This window comes from Crocuta crocuta, unplaced genomic scaffold (genome assembly GCF_008692635.1).
Source record: "Crocuta crocuta isolate KB4526 unplaced genomic scaffold, BGI_CrCroc_1.0 scaffold55, whole genome shotgun sequence".
In the NCBI taxonomy this organism is placed as follows: Eukaryota; Metazoa; Chordata; class Mammalia; order Carnivora; family Hyaenidae; genus Crocuta; species Crocuta crocuta.
Window position 1 is genome coordinate 4673442 of NW_027530512.1, and position 22527 is coordinate 4695968.

The following is a 22527-nucleotide window of genomic DNA, read 5'->3' on the forward strand; positions in this document are numbered from 1 at the left end:
ATAACCCTGGGAAGGGTGTAGAGGAGGGGGAAAGATTTTTTGTGGATCCTTCATTTCCCCCTTCCCTCTTCCATGCTCTTTGTCTTTTTCCTCCCCCAGGAGAACTGTCAGAATGAGGAGATCCTGAACAGTCTCAAGTATGTGCGCCCTGGGGGTGGATTCCAGCCCACCTTTACCCTTGTCCAAAAGTGTGAGGTGAATGGTCAGAACGAACATCCTGTCTTCGCCTACCTGAAGGACAAGCTCCCCTACCCATATGATGACCCATTTTCCCTCATGACTGATCCCAAGTTCATCATTTGGAGCCCGGTACGCCGCTCAGATGTGGCCTGGAACTTTGAGAAGTTCCTTATTGGGCCGGAAGGGGAGCCCTTCCGCCGTTACAGTCGCACCTTCCCTACCATCAACATTGAGCCTGACATCAAGCGCCTCCTCAAAGTTGCCATATAGACACAAGCTTCTCAGCACAAAGACCTCCTCCATCCAGCCCTTAGGTCTCCTTCCTTAGGATTCGGTATGTCCTCAGGAGATGCTGCTGGACCAAAGCTTTCCCTTGGGATCAGCCCCTTTCATTGAAGAGCCTTGCCTTTCCAGTCTGCCTGTCTCCCTTCCCTCCCCCCAACCTTCTGGTTGGTGATTCTACTTGGAGCTCAAGACTTGGGGGGCTCTGGGCCTTCACAGAATGACGGCATCTTCCTAAACTGTATGGGTGGTGTCTGAGGAGTGTGAAGGGCCCAGAGCCAGCCTGCTAGATGAGTCCAATAAAGGGCAGGTGTGGAAATGGCCAGGCTTTCTGTGTCTTCTTCCCAGACAGAGGGTAGAGGGATGGTGCAAAACCACAGGTGGGCCAGAGAGCCGGCAGCACACAAAGGCTTGATGGAGGGATGCTCTCATCAGGGGGACACCCTAATAACTGTCTAGCCAGGGTCCGCAGTGGCAGGTGGAGTTGAACGAGATCTGAGTTGTATTATTACTTTACAGCCCCTCCAGAACTGGGCAAAGGGTGGTGATGAGGTAAAGGAAAGGAAAAGTCAGAGGGCCCTTCAGTAGGGAGCACTGGGAGGTCCGTTAGAGGACTCCAATCAGGAAGACGTCACTATCGCTCTAGGTACTGGGCCAACTAAGCACGACCTGCACTTTGAGGTGTTGCTGGGACATTAATTTGGTGAACTGTAACTGGTAGCAAGGATATGGAGGGTGCAGGTACTGGGAACGCAAAGAGTACCTACCCTTCTCCTTGCCTTGCTGAGTAACATTTATTTTTGATGCTTTGCTCCTTTTTAAAGTTCAGTCACACATGCCACCCTTGTCTTTCCCAAACGCACATGTTCACAAATTCAGGCATAAGACAAACCAGTTTAGACATGAATGATTGATTTCATTTTTAATCCCATGAGGGTGAGATGGAAGAGGGCCTCCCTTTAGGCCGACTGTTCATAACCTGCCAACATGAGAGCCATTCTCTGCGAGAACAGGGTTCTGCCAAACGGCTTTGTAAGGACGGTGCCCCAGATTCCTCAGCTAGTACGGGCGTACTCAAAAGGCACCAACACCTCCAGGGGTAGGTCCTATCATGTTCTAGAAGAGATGCCTGCTGAAAGGCCACTGCCCTGTCATTTTGCCTCACAAACCTCTTCCTGGAAACCTCTCACTTTACCTTTCCTTCTTTGACCGCTAGATGGAACATTTTGCTTTTTTCACAGAAGCCCTGAAGGGACAGTTCTCCAAACTGGACACACTGCTTAAAAACCCCAATGCTGAGGGGGAAATCCCTTCTCCGTGAGGTTCCCTTAAGTATTTTCTAAGCACCTGCATCATCTGAGAAGTAAATGTGGAATAGAGGTTAAGGATCCTCCCTGTGTGACCTTCAGTTAAAGCTATGTCATCTGTGGTGCTTTATTTCAAAAGGGGTAACCTGACCATTACAGTGGGAATCCCCTGGCATGCTTTTGCAGGGCCTTCTGCTAAATTAAGGCTACCCTTAAAATGACTCTTGGAAACGCCAAGCCTGTCAAGATTCCTGTTCTTAAAGCCAACAGCTGGCGTCTGGGGTTTTTTGAGGGCAGGATGAGGCACTGATTTTAGAGGAATAACTGCAGGGATACATCACTTCCCTGAAGAAATACAGAATATATATCGGAGGCTCGTAGGATTTGTCCATCATCTCGATAGTGCTATAGGCTATTGCTATGTCTAGTAACAGAGCAGCTATCCTGGGTGTTGGCACTATGCCACAGGCAATTTAGGGCCTCATATGCCAGTACGAAGTGTTGGGTCTTTCCTTTGGGGCTCAAGTTGAAGGAATTATCTAAAGATTCCCAAAGGATTAGGAATTACAGAAGTGATTTTGCAGAGAGAGTAACTAAGGGCCATAATGCTAGGGAAAGGGCTCATTTGGGCAGGGGAAATGCTCTCTGCTTCAGAAGGGGACCTGACCAGTCTGGCTCAGGAGGGAACAGGGAAGGCCAGGCTGGGGAAACTTGTTTTACAAGGACATCTCATTTTTACTAAATCTTTAGTTGTGCTGTTGTTAAAATGAAAAGAAGTGAGAAATTGTTTCCTTTATTTCTCATCTTGTTTGTCTCCTATTACATCCTCAGCAGTATCAGCTAATGGTCATAAACAGACATGGCAAAGCTTAATATAATCACCCACTTTCAATCTTTTAATCAAATCTCCCTAGAGGCACTCAGGAAGGACGGAGGTGTCTCATAAACAAGCGTTCCCAGAAAAGCTGAGATAATGCCACTCGTTTTAGAGCAAGGATAGAGACAATCACTTCTCTGAGGGCTCAAACAAAAATAAAGCTTGGACTAAATGATTTTGGGGAACCAAGGGACAAAGACTAAAATTTATTATTTCTATGACTAAGTTCCCACAGCTGTATCTCCTTGGTTTAAGAAACACTAAGCCAAATTCTAATGGTGATTTCAAATCTGATTTCTCACAATCACCGTTACAACTGTCCTCCAAACCATCATTTATTGAATATTGACTACATTCACACACTGCACTGAGTACTTTATATATCTTAGGTTACTTAATTCCCATACTGGCCCTATGAAGAATTTGTGTCTCTATTTAAAGAGAAGGTAATTGAGCAAGACACCTGCCAAGGACAAAGGGCTCCAAGTAGATTTGAATGTTAAACTCAGGTCAGTCTGACTATAAAGCCTGTACTCTATTTTTGAGAGAGAGAGAGAGAGACAGAGAGAGAGAGACAGAGAGAAACAGAGTGTGAGTGGGGGAGGGGCAGAGAGAGAGGGAAACACAGAATCCCAAGCAAGCTCTGAGCTGTCAGCACAGACAGCTGAACCTGACGTAGGGTTCAAACTGATAAGCCGTGAGATCATAACCGGAATGGAAGTCAGACACTCATCTGACTGAGACACCCAGGTGCCCCTAAAGCCTGTACTCTTAATCACAACATGATAGTGTTTCCCTCCATATCAAAGTTCTTTCATAAAGAACACTGACGGTTGCCTGTACACAGCATTGCACAACTTAAAATCATTTTCATCATTTTCACTTATACTATATCATTTGATTTAAAACTCTCTGGAGAAAGCATGATTATTTCTATTTTTCCATCGAAGAACTGATGTACACTCAGTGACTTGCCTAGTGTCCCAACATGAGCAGGTGGCAGTTATTTTAGACCCAGGTCTCTTGGTTTCCAACCATACTGTATCTCACAATAGAGACTATCTTACAGTCAAGAGACACACAACCTAAAATTGAGAGTCTCAAATTCAGTGAAGTAACTTAATGTTGTTCACAAAAAAGACTGAAATGGAAAGAATTCTTGATACCTTTATAAAAAACAGTAAACATATCTCTCTTAGTAATTACTTATAAGTAATGAACTATATCTGGTTGTGCCCAGAATACATCATATATCAATTAATCAGTATTGTGAGAACCCAAGACCATTGAAGAAAGATTCAGCCAGCTAAAACAACAAAACAAACATGCTGAGCTTTGAACTCCAAGAGCCTAAGTAGGCAGACTCCAGATCTACACATCATGGAACAAGTAGACCAAGAATGAGGGACCAGGACAAGCCCACTCTCCCAATTACATCTATAGATGACTTCTTTTCTTTCTTGTATCTCAGGAAGGAAAGTAAAGAAGTCTGTTGTTTTTGCCTGGCTCCCCCTTATTTGAACAGAAAAATAATGATTCAGTAGAACTAGGTTGAAGAGGTCTTTATTTGATTAGACCTATAGAATAATTCTAGAAGATAAAGAAAGTTTCACAAAACACAGCACAAAGTTGGTTCAATAATGACGTATGTGGATAGGTTCTTATGTTTAAAATTTTGTAATATATAGTCCAAAACACATAGATAATTATACAGTCTGTAATAGACAAGGGTATCAGTAGGGGCTTATAAAACTGTACCCTTGAACCCCAAATGACTAAGTTGGAGGCATTAGCAAACTCCAAGAAGGAACAATTCGGAGGCTATAATGGGCTTAGTGCTGCTATTTAAAGTAATGAAGCATTTTCTCTGCTTTCTGGATCCATTTCACCAAACGATTTCCTCAGCAGGTCAGATATAGATTTGCAGAAAAGTGGAAAGCATTTTCCAGGAATAACACAACTGATCCCTAAGGAGCAGATGACTTAACTTTTCTGAATAACAAATCGTGCTCTGATGTGCCTAGATTCCTCAGAGTACTGTCACTGACAGTCTCAACTTCTTCCTAACCTTGCCAGACCCTTATACTTCATGTGTACTGAACAGTAGTGTTGAGACGGAGTCACTGTACTAGCTGTGTGACCTTAAGTTCCTTTAACTTCTTTGTGCTCTAGTTTCTTTGGCTCTAAAATTGGGACAGCAATAGTACCTACATTATGGAATTGTTAATGAGGATGAATTAAGTGTTTAAAAAAGGCTCTGGCACATAGTAAGTGCTCAATAAGCCTCAGCATTAGCATTCATGTTATACAACAAAACTTCTCTGGTCTCAGCAATGAACACCATGCTCACTTTAGTTCATCAATAATGAACACCTTGCTCATCTTGCTCATTTCACTTTAGCAAAGCTTTAGATCAGAATTTCCAAATTTCTTGGATATGAAGAGGAAACTATTTTGTTTCTAATGACTGACTCTTTAAGTTCTGGTCTCAGAATGAGAAGAACCAACCAAAGCCATCTCATTGCGTCTAGTACTTTATATGCTTTCCAAAGCATTTTATATTCTTTAGTCATTTGATCTTCTAACAATACTGTGAAGGAAGAAAAATATCAATTTGTATTAGTCCAGTCTAATACAAATGGGACAATAAAGACCAGAGTAACACTTTGCTTAATGGTTATACTGTTACCAAATGGCAGAGAGGCCTAAATTTCAAGGTTTACATCACCCAAGCCAGTGTTCTTTCAATTACACAAGGTGAGATATTCTAAGATCTCTTTGGAGCAGCTGAAATCATTCTATTTACTTATGTTAATTAAAGTCTACACTTCATTCAGATTTTGCTAGTTTCAACCAAATACCCTTCTTCTGTCCCAGGATCCCATCCAGGATACCTCATTACATTTAGTTGTCATGTCTCTTTAGTGAGAGTTTCCCAGATTTGTCTTTAATGGCCTTCACAATTTTGAGGAGTACAGGCCAGGTATTTTGTAGACTGGCTCTCAAGTGGTATATCTCTGATGTTTTTTCCATGAATAGACTGGAGTTATGGGTTTTGGGGAAGAAGACCACATAGGCAAAGTGCCCTCCCATCACATCATATCAAGGTACGTGCTATTATCATAGGATGATCACTGAGGATGTTAGTCTTGGTCACTTGGCTGAGCTAGTGTTTGTCAGGTTTTTCCACTGTAAAGTTACTTTTCTTCGTTTGCATGCTCTAGTCTACTCTACTCTAACTTATTCTCCTCTACAGTAGGGAGTTGCTATGCATAACCCACACTTAAGGGGTGGAGGATATCTATATACATTATTCGAAATTCTTCTGCATGGGCGATTTGCCTATTCTTCCAGTTTATGTATTTACTTATTCAATCATTTATTTATATCAGTAAGGACTCGTAGATGTTTATAGTTTGGGTTATAACTCAATACTACTTTATTTTGTTGCTCCAACTGTTCCAACTTTGGTCACAGGGAGCTCCTTGAGTTGGCTCTTTTGTCCCTTTGACATGCTCCCAATCATTGTGTTTTGTGAGGGGTTTTTTTGAGCACTTTCTTTGTGGCACAAAATGGCTCCAACCTCGTCTTGTATATTCACTGCCCCAGTCCTAGAATCAATCATTTTTCCAAGGAGCCCTGGTTCCTTTTATTGGAACGAAGATGTGGACATTAGGAATGCTCTCATTCTAGTTGTATCTTCCGGCCACATAACTTCTAACAGAGATTCTTCATTCTGGCTTCATTCTGATGCGAACTGCAAACTTTAGCAGAGGAGCTCAGCATAATCCCCTAAATTACTTTTTATTTCAAAGGGTAGTTAAGTCTAAGCAGAAAAAAAATGCAAATAATTTCCATTATAAACTAAGTAAGGCAAACCACTGCTGTATTGTAAACCAACACAACATAGTTACTACAGAACTGCAGGGATCCTTAGAATAACAAAGTCATTTGTCGAGGGTCATCAGGGAGAATACTGATAGTATCTTCAGCTTTGCCACATAACAGACACAGCATGGTATACTCCTAGAACAAGATAAAGTGCATAATTACCTCGAGGAACAGGGAGAAAGACACTCCATAACTTACTCTGGTAAAGCTATTCTCTACACATTGGAGTGGATATTCCTTCTGCACATCATATCGGTTTCTTCCACACCCACTGTGGATGTCTTAGACTTATTCTGGGTATCCTGAAGTCTTTTGTTTACATAAACCGAATAAAAAAAGCTAGGGCTCTATTTACTATATATACAAGAATGTCACCTTGGAAATGCATGGCTATTTCCTGGATTTAAAACACGTATTGGGCTTGGTTATTAGTGCTGCTTTTTAAAGTAGGAGTGAAGCAATTTGAGTGTGGGTCCCTAAAGACAAATCCCTGTTTTCAGATTTGTTCCATTCTAAATTAGCTAAGACTCCTAAGCAACAAAAATGATTTTTAAAATGAAAGAAAGAAAGAGAGGTCCCAAACTGAAAAATCTATTTTTATCAACTTTAAGAAAATAAACAATTATGTTACATCCACTAGTATGTCATGCCTCATATTTAGATAGCTGTCTGGAATTTGATCTAAGAAGTTTATGTTTCTTGGGCTTAACAAATGTCCAGGCTGATAAAAAAGAATGAAATCTTGCCAATTGCAATAACATGGATGGAGCTAGAGAGTATAATGCCAAGTGAAATGAGTCAGTCACAGAAAGACAAATACTATATGATTTCACTCACATGTGGAATTTAAGAAACTAAACAAGGAACAAATGAAAAAACACAGAGAAAGAAACCAAGAAACAGACTCTTAACTATAAACTGATGGTCACCAGAGGGGAGGGGTGGGGGATGAGTAAAATAGGTAATAGGGATTAAGGAGTGCAGGAGTGATGAGCAGTGGGTGATGTACAGAAGTGCTGAATCACTATACCGTACACCTGAAACTAATGTAACACTGTATGTTAACTACACTTGGATTAAAATTTTTTAAAATATCCAGGCTGGTGACAGAAGGGATTTTGTTTTAGGCAAAACACGTAGGGCAAATTCCTGTTTTTATAGCTATCTCTTTCTAGAATAAACCATACAAACATTTTTCCTTTCAAACTTTTGCTTAAAAACGTCTATATCTTCTTTAAGAAAACAGACATTAATGCTCAATCTATTCGTATTTCCACACTTCAAACTGAGATTGTTAGCTGTCTGGGAATTGACCAGTCAAAGCAGTGTGTGTTTCATGGGTCTAGACAGTCACTAGAGGGTCAAAGAGATAAACAATGACGGTGGTTCAGACACTCAGACCCAGACAACTGTATCTCCATTCCTACCAGTGAGTTCAGCAGGGGAGCTTAGTTGTGGCAATGGAAAGATTGTTTCTTAAAGACCACACTTAATTTTAAGGTCTACTCAACACATAGAGGCCAGGGCTTAGAGAACAAATACAAGTCTCATAAATTAAAAAATGAAATAAAAATCCACACGCTACAAGGTCTTTTACTGCTTTGAAATACTTCTGCTTTCACCTGCCAGACATTACTAGGAGGATGTCAACCTCTCACTGGAAATGAAGAAAACAATAATAAAGTCAAAATGGGAAAATGGGTGAAGCTAGACACAGATCTGAGTTTTCAACCAATCTATCCATCGACAGGTTTTTATTTAGTGCCTAAATGCTTTGCAATTAGGCATGAGAGAAAACAAGGACAAGGTCTCAACTTCCAAAATTTATAATCTACCTTGGGAGCAAGGAAAAACCAAACATGTGGTATAATCTGGAAAGATTATTAAATAAGTAATACTGATAACACCTGTAATCTTTAATTTATAGGTAGTCTGGAATCCAAATTTCACTGGTAGGTCAATTATTTGGAATTCAAAAGCAGCTTCCCATAGAAGTAATGTTGTACATAGCAGTTAGGTTCCCAGGAAATTCCAAGGAGTCTTTTAAATTCACATTGCACAAGACTACAGAATCTAACCATACAGAGCAGTGCTTCTGTGGGAAAATACATCTAGAATTCTGACTTGGAATGCCAGGAACACATCCCCCTGTGCTGCCAGGGTCGGGACACCTTTTACCAAAACTGGCCAAGTTGGGGGAGTAAGGATGCCTCCCAGTCATTCATGGAGAGCCTCAAAGGCTCCATCTGGGCAAAGTATAGAGGTACAGATTTGGAAGGAAGGGTGGATTGTGGGGAATCACCCTCAGGTGAGATCAGATTCTTTGTTTTATTCTGAGAGCCCCATGGCCCTTTTCTTCCATTACTACCTATTATTTCTGACCCCAAGTCCTCCCCTCCCCTGGTCCAAAGAGAAACAGAAGGCAGTCTCGGGGTTCCCCTTTCATTTCCTAAGGCAAACACTCATCCTTTTAGTCACTTTGCGGATGAAATAATAAAAGATACCTGTAATCATTTACAATGTAGTTTCTGTTTTAAACGCTGTACTTCTGTCTCTACTTTCCTCTGCTACTTGTGCCATCAGAAATCACTTTCACAATGATATTGTGGTTATTTTAAAAACAGAATCCTTACTTACCTTTTAGAGATATGTGCTGAAATATTTACACAAGTAGTGATACATTATATATGTATATATAATATACATATATAAAATACTTTATTTCAAAATAATCTTGTAGGGACATGTAGGAATGGTAAGGTACAAACAAAACAAACTGAAGCTGGACAGTGGAAGTTAAAACACTATTCTGCCTACTTTTGCTCATAAAACACTTAAAACAAAACAAAACAAATAAAAAACATTACCAATGGTAGGAATCCCACCTTGAACCTGAACTACCGCTGGGGTAAAATGGGGGCTGGAGTAGGGTGGGGACAAGGAAGTAGGTTACTGAAGCTGAGAACAAAGAGTTCTTGTGCCCATCACGCTGAGAAGGAAGCTCCCAAGCGACTACTCACATGAGTCAGCACCCGCTGTACAAGGAAAGGGAGAAAGCAGTATGGGCTAGACTATCATGAACAACGAGGAGACAGAATTTAAGTTCTGCTTGAAAGAGGTAAGATTTAGTTGATTTGATGGTAGAGAAAGGACTGAGTCAAATCAAGGAAAAAGCATGAATCCGGACAGTGACAGGGAAAGAGCACACATTTCCCGTATGGAGCAGCGGGAGTGACACGATGATATGTTTAAGCAAGATTAACTTGGGGCACCTGGGTGGCTCAGTCGGTTAAGCATCCGACTTCGGCTCAGGCCATGACTTCACGGTTCGTGGGTTCAAGCCCCGAGTCAGGCTCTGTGCTGACAGCCAGCTCAGAGCCTGGAGCCCGTTTCAGATTCTGTATCTCCCTCTCTCTCTGACCCTCCCCTGCTCACGCTGTCTCCCTCTCTCTCAGAAATAAATAAAACGTTAAAAAAATATATTAACTTGAGGTCAGTGTGTAGAACTACAGTTTGGGAGCTGCTGCAGTAACTTAGGTTTCAGATGGTCCTTGACATGAGGCGTGGCAGCAGGGTCAAAAAAGGCAAGAGAAACAAAGGAAGAAAGGAGGGCAGGCAGGGTGTTAGGGTTACAGACAGACATTTGGGAGACAGCTGAATAGGTTTCAAGTGAGACTGAGTGTACGTGTGCTCACTATTTGAAAAAGTAAAGAGAAGGTTCCAGATCAGACACTGAAATTCAGAGGAAAATCAGGGAACAATAGGAAAGGAAACTAGGGAAAAAGCAAAAGGGGACTCAAAATGATTTCAAAAGAAAGAAAAAAGTCTGGCACCATGGGCCTCAAGGGAAGAAATCCTTCAAAAACAATAGCTGACAAAACCAGACCCACAGGAGATGTTAAGAGCGCTAAGAGGCAGTCACGGGATTTGGCTACGTGATAGGAGGCCTCCGAGAGAATGGTTTTAGTGAAGTGAACATAAAAATCCATGTGTAGGTGGTTATGAGGAGCACAGGGAAATTAGGAAAACAGGGTAAAGACCTACTCAAGTAAAGAAGCAAAAGCAAGGAAAGAGATGATGACAGGATGAGTCAAAGACGTAGCTGTGGGAAATGAAAACATTTTAAATTTATTTTTAATAAGTGAAGAATCAAGTACATTTAATGTAAGAAATGTTTTAAATCCCAGGGAGACAAAGAAGATGCTGGACAAAGAGGAGACTGATGAAGAAATGTGGAAAGGGTAGCCTTAGAGAGGAGGGAATAAGAATCTTCCTCTCTAATGGGATGGAAGGAAGAGTCTGAATTGGGACAACGCTGTGTGTGATAAGCCAGAGACCAGGGGAAATAAGAGAAGGGAGTGTGGGCCAGCCCCATGAGAACCTTGAAATGAGGAGACGAGGAGCTTAGATATTACACTGCAGCTAAAATGAGCTATGGAAAGGCCAAAGAGGTGGTCTAAAGCATAGCTTTCAGAAGACTACTCTGACTGTAGGGCACAGAATACAGGTGGAAGGAAGCAGATGTTGAGAGAGAAGAGGACGTAGCCTAGTCTGAGTTGGGTTTTTTCCCAAGAGAATTTCACACTGTCTAGGCATTGTGAATACAAGCCATCTTCCTTTATCTTCTTCTTCCTACCCCAGAGTAATTTCTGGGGCAGCTTTGACAATGGCTGTGTTCAGTCATAAAGGAAAATCAGCTAGAGCGAAGTCTAGCTATGATAGACAATGTCTCAATCAGGGCAATCTTCATATCCATTTAGGGCTCTAAAAAGCCCACAGGAACTTCGAGAGCCCCCTTTTCCTCCCATGAAAGGACAGAGCTGCTCCTTTAAATCCACAATATGCTCCTTCCCCTATTTGGCCACTGTGCATTCACTGAGATCTTGATTTTGTCCTAAGTTAAATATACCATATAAATATTTTTTGAGACATAATTTTTGGATGCTGAGGAGATGTGGTCAAGATGTTGTATAGATTAACCAAACATAACAGACCAGATTCTGACAGGTGAATAAGTGAATTTAAAAAAAAAAAAAAAAAAAAAAAAAAAAAAAAGAATGAATGAGAGCAGTTATACTCTAAGATTCTATTATGGAAGATTATTATTTTTTTTAATTAAAATACTACCAAATTTGAAGCACTTAAAATTCCCTTGCCAGTTAAAAGCTCTAACCTGATAATTATATCTGATGGATGAATATGTAGTTCACTTTAAATAAGTAACTCAATCTGAAGGCTTGAAAATGGAGGCAGTACAGGACAGATACAGGTTCCACAGTGTCCTTCTGGTTTCCAGTTTACCCTCGGTTCTGCCCCAGTGTCTAGCTTTTCTTCCTGACCCTCTGATCTGTGAACCTTTAGCAATTCAGGCATTCAGGAACCTTCTGTACAACTCTTCATGTGCTTTCACAATTGTACAAGGCCTCATCTTTATTATAAATACTTATTCTTTACCCTTACAGGGGCCCAGCTTCTATCCTACAACCTTGAGCCATCCATCCTATTATTTTACAATGAATAATATTAGAATGTCTTACCACAACTGAGACTACAGAGTTGTTCAACTCTACATGCCTACTGGGGAAGACAAAGGTAACCTCCTTATCAGAATTTCCATGCTCAGCAAGTACAGTGGCAGTGGGCAGGCTAACACTTATAAAGCCAACAATTATGCAATTACATAACTGGATAGAAAAAACACAGCACAATAGGAACCTCAGAAGAAGCCACAATGTGCTGTTTTTATAAACAAAACTGACAGGCCTGAGATATCATTTGTAAGGCATGCATTTGGATTTGACTCTTGCGAAGACAGGTTCGAACATAGAAACACATATCTAAAGTTTCTCTTGTAACATACACAAGTAGAAGAGGGTGACGGTCTGCTGTAATATTTGCGAGTACTTCATGTATTAAAACTAATTTACAAAAGTACTTTTATCACCCCCTCCCCCACAGTAACACACTACATTTATACATTTACCTGAAATTCATCCATGATACTGAATGTGTACTCATGCCTGGCTACTACGTGATGACAATTCTTACACAGATCTGCCAAAACAGAGAGACACTTAAATAATTAAGTCTTGGAAGATGTCCTAAGTCAGTAAAATTTCTATTCTCTGCATAGTATTGCTTTGAAAGAATCTTAAGTGATAAATTTAACACAGCAGCAGGAAACCCATTATAATATTTGCCCTGATAAGAAATCTAAAATCTGTCACCTGGCAATACTACAAAAGAAGGGCTTCAACTCAGAGACTTAACAGGCATATGTTAATTCCCATTCTCAGAACTTATAAAAACCGTGCTACTAAAACCAATCATAAATAAAAAAGCCAATGCTAGACATTACAAAGTGAATTTAATGGCAACAAAAGACTGTACAAAAAACACGATGATAATAATAATAACTATGATTTATTGAGTGTTTACTGTGTGCCAGATACTGTCCTAAATACTTTTTATCTGTTTACTTAATCTTCTCAAAACCCAAAGAGGTAGATACTTGTTATCACCTTTAAAAAAATTTTTTTGGGGGCGCCTGGGTGGCTTAGTCGGTTAAGCGTCCGACTTTCGCTTGGGTCGTGATCTCGCGGTTCGTGGGTTCGAGCCCCGCGTCGGGCTCTGTGCTGACTGCCAGCTCAGAGCCTGGAGCCTGTTTCAGTCTGTGACTCCCTCTCTCTCTGACCCTCCCCTGCTCGTGCTGTCTCTCTCTCTCTCTCTCTCTCTCTCCTAGAAATAAATAAAACATTAAAAAATAATAATAATAAATAAATAAATAAATAATAAAAAAATTTTTTTTCATGTTTATTCATTTTTTGAAAGCGAGAGAAAGAGAGCACACATGAGTGGGGGAGGAGGAGAGAGAGAGAGGATGACACAGAATCCAAAGCAGGCCCCAGGCTCTGAGCTGTCAGCAGAGAGCCCGACATGGAGCCTGAACTCACAAACCATGAGATCATGACCTGAGCCGAAGTCGGATGCTTAACCGACTGAGCCCCTGATAACCAGGCGTCCCCTGTTATCACCTTTTTAAGGATAAGGAAACAAAGGGACACCATGGTTAAGTAGTTATTAGCAAGACTACTGAGCTAGGAAGTGTTGGCAAGAGAATTCAAATCCATGCATTCTGGTTGCAGGGCTCTTGCTCTTACCCACTATGTCCTACTACCTGGAACAAAATAGAGTTTAAAGGGTTATGTGTAAAAGAAAGAAAAAGATCTTTCTACTTTAGAATACTTTTGATAGTCTGACTCAATTCTAAGGGCTTAGTGTCTTTTCATAACCTCCTTTCAAAATATCATTATTTGCACATTTATTTCTCATATATTCAGCACATACCAAAGACCAGTAGAGAAGCAAAACAGGGATGTAAACAGTTTAAATTCTTGTCCCGATACCCTAAAATGTATATGGGCTTCATTTACTAAATTAAATGGGCCCTAAAATGTATATGCACTTAATTTACTCAAAGAAATTCTTAGTGCCAACCTCAGAATTGATTCACTTTCATTATACATAGCTTATTTATTTGGTTTCTCAGTACTGGAGTACTGGGGATGAGGAGCAGCATATGAAGGTAGCACAGCAAAAGAAACAACAAAATGACATTGAGACAGGAGACAAAAAAAGCCATGAGAAAGAAACAAGACAAAAAAACCCCATTACCTCCCAGGGTCATTTAGTACAGCAGCAAACAGCCCCAAACACTTTAGTAGCTGTTGGAGGACATCACTGAATTAGACTACAGTAAAAAAAAAAAAAAGAAAGAAAGAAAGAAAGAAAACCCACACGAATGACCCTAAGGTTAAAACAAGTCTCTATTATCTTATTTCAGAAGGCATAAAGGCTTTAAAAACAAACCAAAAAATGGTACCTGAGTCAGAAGCTTCATTTATCTCCAAAAATCACTCATGCAGAGTATCTGATGATGCTACCATCATCTGTATTTTCCTCTTAAAAACCTAACTAGCAACTCTGTCTTGCAATACAATATTGAAATAGGCCTCATAATATAAAATATATCAACAGGCACAACACACCAGCTTTTAAAAGCCAGTATTTGCTATCAGACTTGCATGTAAATAAAAAATCTACTTACGATCATAGGTAACTATTTCTTCTCCATCTTCCTCTTTCAAAGATTTGTTTGTGATCAGCATAAAATCCCGCTTATTGCACACTGCACAGCCTGTAAAGTTCAGCAAGAAAGATCCATTCTCCAGGCAGATGTTACCCTAAAATGTTAAAAATAGGAATTTAATTTTCTTCTATTTCAAAACCCTTGGTGAAAATAATTAATAGACTAAAAATTTCTAAAGGCAAAAAAACATGGCCAGAATTTACTTGCTTGAAGTCTGTACCAAGTAATTTTTCAAATTACTAGCTTTCCTCTAGAAGGGCTATTTATGGCAAATACAACCGAAGCAGTGTGAAAGCTGTTAAGTCTCTGAGGACAGCAACTGTATCTGAGAGGACTAAATGCAAATGGATATTTAGAAACAGTGAAGCTTTAATAATATAAAATATGAAAAAGAAAAATTAGAAAAATCCAATTGCCAATAATATTTAAATGAGGCATATACTAAAACTAGAATTAAAATTTAATAAAAAATGATCTTATACAATGTGGTGCTCAGTTGATTGTTGAAGTAACATTTTCTGATGCCTTAAAAATAACACAAAATAGGGGCGCCTGGGTGGCTTAGTCGGTTAAGCGTCCGACTTTCGCTTAGGTCATGATCTTGCGGTTCGTGGGTTCCAGCCCTGCGTCGGGCTCTGTGCTGACTGCCGGCTCAGAGCCTGGAGCCTGATTCAGTCTGTGACTCCCTCTCTCTCTGACCCTCCCCTGCTCACGCTGTCTCTCTCTCTCTCTTCGAGAAAAAAAAAAAAAATAACACAAAATAAGCAAACAAGAATAAACCTTCAGCTCTGTAGATGCCAATCCTTAAGGACATGTGTGGTTCATGCAGAGGAGATAAACTCTGCAATTCATCAGCCTGACACTATGGCATTCAAGAGAGACCGGGTTTTGCTTCATCACTAAGAAACTTAACAACTTACACTCCTGGCTCAAGGGAGTTCTTTGCTAAAGGCTTACCAGTAATTGTTCAGAAAATCATTATATAAATAATCTAATTCAACCTCATTTCTGACCAATCGGGTATTTGTAACACTTGATGTGACTAAAAACCCATCAAATCAATATTTCTCCAATGCAGCTATGTGCCCGATACTGTGCAAAGCACAGGGAAGGATTAGAGAATGAGTCTTATCTTTCCACCTTTGAGAAGCTTATGAACTCTCAGGAAGACAAACTTGAAGGGTTGCCACAGTGAAGCCTTCCTGGATTCCCAGCACCACATAACCTTTTCCTTCTGAGTGGCTCCTTGAAGCTATGTACTAAGGAAGATATTTACTCTGTTGGGGCAGGGGTGCGGGAAAGTGAGGAAATCAATCTAACTACATAGTTGGGAAATACTAAATCATAGGCACATCAACTTAATTACTAAAGGTGGAAAAAAAGGCCTTGAGGTTAAAATATAAATTTCCAGCTATAAAAAACAGCTGCTTTGTTTTTTTTAAAAATAAACTTCACTGAAGTGTAATTTATATACTATAAAATCCACACATTGTAAGGGTATAGGTGAATGACTTATATACCAATATATATAGATATATAAATCTATAAATATAATCACTATCCAAATCAAGATATAAAAACTTTTATTTTCCCAGAAGTTCCTTAATGTTTTGCAATCTATCTCCAACCCCTATTTCAGGTACCCCTTGATCTGATTTCTAGCTCTAGATATTAAGTTTTGCTTGTTATGAAATTTTATATAAATAGAATCATGCAGTATACTCTTCTGCATCTAGTTTCTTTTGTTACACATAAAGTCCATGTTAATCACGTATGTTGTTGTATGTACCGGTAGTTTATTGCTTTCTATTGCCAAACCTATTGCATGGATTCATGTTGATAGACTTTTAGGTCCTTTTCAGTTTGGGGCTATTATGAATAAAGCAGCTACAAAGATTCAAGTCTTGTGAAGACATATGCCTTTCTCTTGAGTAAACATCTAGAAGTAGAACTGCTGAGTCATATGGTAAAATTATGGTCCATACAAATTTTAGAACTGCCGGTTAGTTTTCCAGTTTCCCATTTTCCATTCTCACCAGAACTGTATAAGTTCCAGTTGCTTCATATCCTCACCAACCGTAGGTACCATGTCTTTCTTATTTTAGCCATCCTAATCATGTAAAGAAGTATATCATAGCAGTTTTTTTTTTATGTTTTATTTATTTTTGAGGGAGAGAGAGAGACAGCATGAGCAGGGGAGGGTCAAAGAGAGAGGGAGACACAGAATCCGAAGCAGGCTTCAGACTCTGAGCTAGCTGTCAGCACAGAGCCCGATGCGGGGCTCGAATTCACAAACCATGAAATCATGATCTGAGCTGAAATTGGACGCTTAACCAACTGAGCCACCAAGGCACCCCTCATAGCAGTTTTTAATTGGCATTTCCCTCATGACTAACAAAGTTAAGCGTCTTTTCATGGTGCCTACCCACGTACCTTCTTTTGTGGAGTGTCTATTTAAGTCTTGCCCATTTTTTAAAAGTTAGGTTGTTTATCTTTATTTAGTTATAACAGTTATTGAGTTATAAGTTTTGTTTTTTTTTTTTAAGTTTACTTATTGTGAGAGACAGTACAAGCAGGGATGGGGCAGAGAAAAAGAGGGAGAAAATCCCAAGTGGGCTCTGTGCTGTGAGTGTGGAGCCCAACATAAGGCTTCATCTCATGACTTGAGCTGAAATCAAGAGGCAGATAATCAACTTAGCCACCCAGGCACCCCATAAGCGTTCTTTATACAAATCTTCTCAGATTGATATTACAAATATTTTCTCCCTGTTACTGATGTGCTGTTTTTTAAATAATGTCTTTTGAAGAACAGTTTTGGTTTTTATGAAGTCTAATTTATCAAAGTTTTTCTTTCACTATTTGTATTTGTCTTTTAAGTCTAGTATTTCTTATTCTGAAAATATCTACAAGTCTCCAGAAAAACTCATGAAACCCAAATAAATAAATATTTAGGGGCGCCTGAGTGGCTCAGTCGGTTAAGCGTCTAACTCTTGATTTCAGCTCAGGTCATGACCTCAGGGTTCTTGAGATCAAGACCTGTGTTGCACTCCCCTCTGACAGTGCAAAGCCTTCTTGGATTCTCTCAAACTAAATAAATAAACTTAAAAATAATTAAATATTTATTGCTTACTCATTCTGAACTTAGAGCTTCTCAACATGCTAATCCGTTATTTTTCTCTGCCATGCATAGACTATTTTTGCTACCACTATCTTACTGTCCTTTCCTTTGCTAAGCTCAGAGACTTCTCTTACTGCCTTCAGAAATATCTCATGAATTCGATAACCCTCAGAGTTGGAAGGACCTTTGAGATTTCAAATGGTCAAGTTAGGCTCTCCTGAACAACAGAAGAGAGTTCAATTCTTCTAAGGGTTGCACGTTCCATTTTTGAAAATCTGTTAGAAGGGTGTCTGGGTGGCTCAGTCAGTTGAGCATCCTACTTCAGCTCAGGTCATGCGTGGGTTCAAGCCCCGCGTCAGGCTCTGTGCTGACAGCTTGCTCAGAGCCTGGAGCCTACTTTGGATTCTGTGTCTCTTTCTCTCTCTGCCCCTCTCCCAACTCATGCTCTGTCTCTCAAAAATAAATAATAAAAACCTTTAAAATAGAAATGAAAATCTGTTAGAAAGTTCTTTATTCTGATTCAAAGCCTACAACCCAATAACATCCACCCACTAATTCTTTCTAAATCTGCTTCCTGAAATTCCAAAAAGTTTAATTCTTCCTCATGACAGACCTTTAATTATTTTAGAACAGAAAAGTCACAAAAAAGTGCTTATGAAAGGCACCTTACTGGTTTTCCAATCACCTCAATCCTTTACTCTTCTTCTTATACTTTATTTTTACTTTCGAAATTAATTTATTCCCTGAAGCTCAATCCTTGATTCTCCAGTCTTTTCCTAAGAAAACAAATCATTTCTTTTATTCTTATTTTTGAGAGAGAGAGAGAGAGTGCAAACAGGGGAGAAGCAGAAGGAGACACAGAATCCAAAGCAGGCTCCAGGCTCTGAGCAGTCAGCACCCAACACAGGGCTCAAACTCACAAACTGTGAGATCAAGACCTGAGCCAAAGTTGGACGCTCAACTGACTGAGCCACCCAGGCGCCCCAAAACAAATCATCTCTATTTTGACACTTTTATTTGGCTAGTTCATCTGTTTGAATCCCACACCTAAACTGCAATCTTACATTTTCATTTGATTCCTTGAATGTTACATTCTCAATCTTGGATGAAACATGATAAAAACAATCTGACCACGTGCCCCCCAAGTTTGGTTCTCTCTCCCACATGCCACCAATTTCTGTAAGGATACTCCCCATTTCCCTAGATTGAAAACTTATGACCATCTGTAGGTCTTCCTTTCATTAAATTGGCTGAGTCCTATCAGTTCTTTCTTTGAAATGATTATTTCATTATCTCATGCCTATCCTACTGTTTTCATGACTCCCCAAATACTCTGTAGGGCTCTCCCTTTTACATTTCTCATCCCATTACCTCAACATACAGCCGTAGATTCATTTCCCTAAATAACAGGTTTCAGAAGTATTTCCCTATTCACTTTTTTTGATAGGTGCTCAACGCCTGAAGTGTAAAACCCAACCTTCTTAATACAATTTTTAAGCCTTTTGATTAGCTCAACTCTTAAGAATCCAACCTAAGCTCTTTCATACTCTTCACTACAAACACCTCCTTCACATGGTCCCTGAAAAGTGCAGTGTTTATTACTGGATTCATAAAAATTTCTTTTAAAAGTATGAAATAGAACACAATACAGAAAAGTATATGAGACAGCATAATGCCTCGAGCTAGTAGATGTCAGTAGTATCCCCAGTTGTGACAACTAAAAATGTCTACAGATAGTACCAAATGTCCCCTGGGAGGCAAAATCACACCTAGTTGAGAATCACTGCTCTAATTAATTCACTTTCATTATTCATTCATGGTTCTATGACCGTATCACACTTTTTCCGGTCTACTACTACAAATGATGCTCTTATGAACATTCTTTTTTTTTTTTATTTCTAGGAGAGAGAGAGAGACAGCGTGAGCAGGGGAGGGTCAGAGAGAGAGGGAGTCACAGACTGAAACAGGCTCCAGGCTCTGAGCTGGCAGTCAGCACAGAGCCCAACGCGGGGCTTGAACCCACGAACCGCGAGATCATGACCCAAGAGAAAGTCAGTCTTATGAACATTCTTATACAAGTTTCCAAGAACATATGAACATGCATTTATTTCTCTAGAATGAGAATTGCTGGGTCATTCAGTATGCACATCTTTAACTTTGATAATGCTAAACCTTTCTCCCAGGAGGTTGTACCATGAGTGTTCATGTTATACATCCCACTCCAAAGCCTAAGTATTACTCAAAATACTAAGAGGCAGAAGCAGCTATAGATTTTCTACCGCCCAACCATTACAAGAATCCCTGTTCTTATATTCCACAAGCCTCTGGCTCTTCCCTTTCTACCAGAGGCTTTTTCTACTCTAGTCACAACTAGCCTCCAAGTTCCAAATGAAGTCCACCTTTCTTTTGGGAGAACAGGGCTATTGCTCTAAACTTGAGTATCACTTACGAACTGTACTACTCTTTTTGTTGTTGTTGTTAAATCACATACTCTAAGCTGTAAGCTCTCGGAAGGCAATGAAGCTGCCTTTTATTTCATCTTCGGTATCCCCTTCTGGTCTAGCTACACAGATAAATGTTCAAGTATACCTTGAATAAATGAGAGTAAATAAACTTCGGCTTCCAGAGATTGAAAGAACAGATATTTTTACAAACTCCCAGGAAATCTGATTTCTGGCCTTGGCTCTCAGGTTAACAGAATGTGAACTTGATTTCCGCTCTCTGGGCATTAGTTTCATATGCAAAACTGTGTTATGACAGATGATCTCAGAGGTCCCTTCCAGCGCTAGATTTCAGTAAGAAAAGTGAATTTCACCAAATCAAGCTGTCGGATGACACCAGGGGTGGGGGGAGGGTGTCCCTTTGTCATCGACTGGATTGCTGGTGATGTGGGGTTTCCTTTGTTGTACCCTGGAGCTTAAGAGAAGTGGGGTGACGGCTGATGTCAGCCGTCAGGGCGTGGATCGGCTGGCAGAATGGCCGGCCCCCGGCCGCCCCCGCCGTCAAGTGCCTAAATACAGCTACCGGGTCACCGGAACGGGCACAGCGGCTGGGTCGTCCCGCGCTCGGCCTCTCAGCGAAGGCCGGCCAGGGGCATGAAGAGCCTCAGGGGCTGGCCACCGCTCAAGGGGGCGAGAAGTTCCCGGCGCCCACTCGCTCACCCGGTCGGGATACTCCTTCTCCACACAGCCCCCACACATCCCGACGCCGTTCGCAAGGACCGTCCTCTAGTGCTTCCGGGAAGACGAAGCCTCGCGAGAGCAAAGGGAAGGTTGCCGCATGCGCCCCAAATATGCGACCGTGGAGTATTTGCTTTCGGGAATCTACTCGAAGTCTCCGCCCCTTAGCCACTGTTGCGAGGGCAGAGCCTGGTCTCCCAGGCAACAACGGCCGGCCGGGAGAGGGACTTTGGAAACCTTCGGAGAAAGGGGCGGGCCCAGGGACCCTGTGGCGGGAAACCGGAAGGGGAAGTTCTCATCTAGGCGCTCTCCTGAGCCTAGGCTGACAGAAAGGCAAGTCACAGTACACACGAAAGGGAATTGTTTCTCGCTGCCTCGGCTCACCCCATACATAAAGCTGAAATTATAGTAATTTAACCACCTTTCTATTACCAGTGAGAGTGATAAATTAGCTCGTAGCAGCTGAATAAGCAATATCCGAAGTGTTGGCCAAGAGGCACTTAGAGCTCTGCAGAGACTCTCCTAAAACTCCTTAAAAAAAAAAAAAGTTTAAAATGTTAATAATAAATGACCATTATTTATCCCATTAGCGATGGGAAACGTGTTTCTGTGTGTTACCGAAACACCCCAGTGGCATGCACACACTGTGCAAATAGAAAATGGCGAGGGCCCAGCCTATGGAGCTCAAAATGCTTGTGGTTGGTGCCCTGCAAATTCCTTTTCACAGTGATGTTGTTAACTTGACTATGAATTTCGAAAATCTGTCCTTGTGCTTGTGAACAACCTGTCCTGATCATACCCAGCTACTCCCATAGAGATATTTAATGGGGGAGAATCAGCATCCTTCCTTAACCTGCCTATAGTAGTCAAGTCAAGTCAGGGAGCATATGCGACTCTGGGATCCATATTCTTTTTTGTTTTTTTAAGTTTATTTATTTATTTTGAGGGTCGGGGGCAGAGAGAATCCCAAGCAGGCTCTTCAGCCAGAGCCTGATGTGGGGCTTCATCCCACCAACCTTAAGATCAGCAGCTGAGCTGAAATCAAGAGTCAGATGCTCAACTGACTGGGCCACCCAGGCGGTCCTGGGATCCAGGTTCTTTAAAGAAGAGGTTAATAACCATTTTAGAGTTCACTCTATTCTTGGAATAATTGCAATGCCTTCCATCTGTATGACATTTTCGACCTTTAGAAGTGTCATCATTTCCATTTCTGTTTTTATGTCTTTACAATCCTATAAGAATGGTAAAAAAAAAAAAATACGTCTCCCCTTTTCAGATGAGGAAACCAAGGAAATAAGTCGTTAAAGTTCTTATCTGTGGTAACAAAACTGCTAGTAGTTGCCCAGGACTCGGACTTCCTACCCTGGGCTCAATTCTTTTTAATACAGTAGGTAGTAGCCACATGTGACCATAAAGCATTTTACATGTGGCAAATTTGAACTGAGATGTAAGTATGTTCTAAAAATTGGACTTAGAAGACAGTATGAAAAAAATGTAAAATATTTCATCTGTGATTTTTAAAAAAATTTTTAATGTTTAATTTA

General features: G+C 40.6%; 2 protein-coding genes across 2 annotated transcripts in view; one reads left to right on the forward strand and one right to left on the reverse strand.

Moving 5' to 3' along the window:
• GPX2 (glutathione peroxidase 2) overlaps nt 1-772 on the forward strand; it is a 3958-nt gene extending 3186 nt beyond the window's left edge. The window contains exon 2 of the mRNA XM_077767077.1: nt 100-772. Within this exon, the coding sequence (XP_077623203.1) occupies nt 100-450 (351 nt within the window). The 3' untranslated portion in view covers nt 451-772. The remainder of the gene's footprint in view (nt 1-99) is intronic.
• A 5743-nt stretch (nt 773-6515) lies between these two features.
• On the reverse strand, nt 6516-21157 carry CHURC1 (churchill domain containing 1). Its single transcript, XM_077767181.1, has 4 exons — nt 20966-21157; nt 14645-14780; nt 12521-12591; nt 6516-6672 (listed from the first exon to the last, which is right to left on the reverse strand). Exons 1-4 carry the CDS (start codon nt 21002-21004, stop codon nt 6580-6582), a joined length of 339 nt encoding a protein of 112 aa, XP_077623307.1. The 5' UTR covers nt 21005-21157; the 3' UTR covers nt 6516-6579.
• Nucleotides 21158-22527: the final 1370 nt, after the last annotated feature.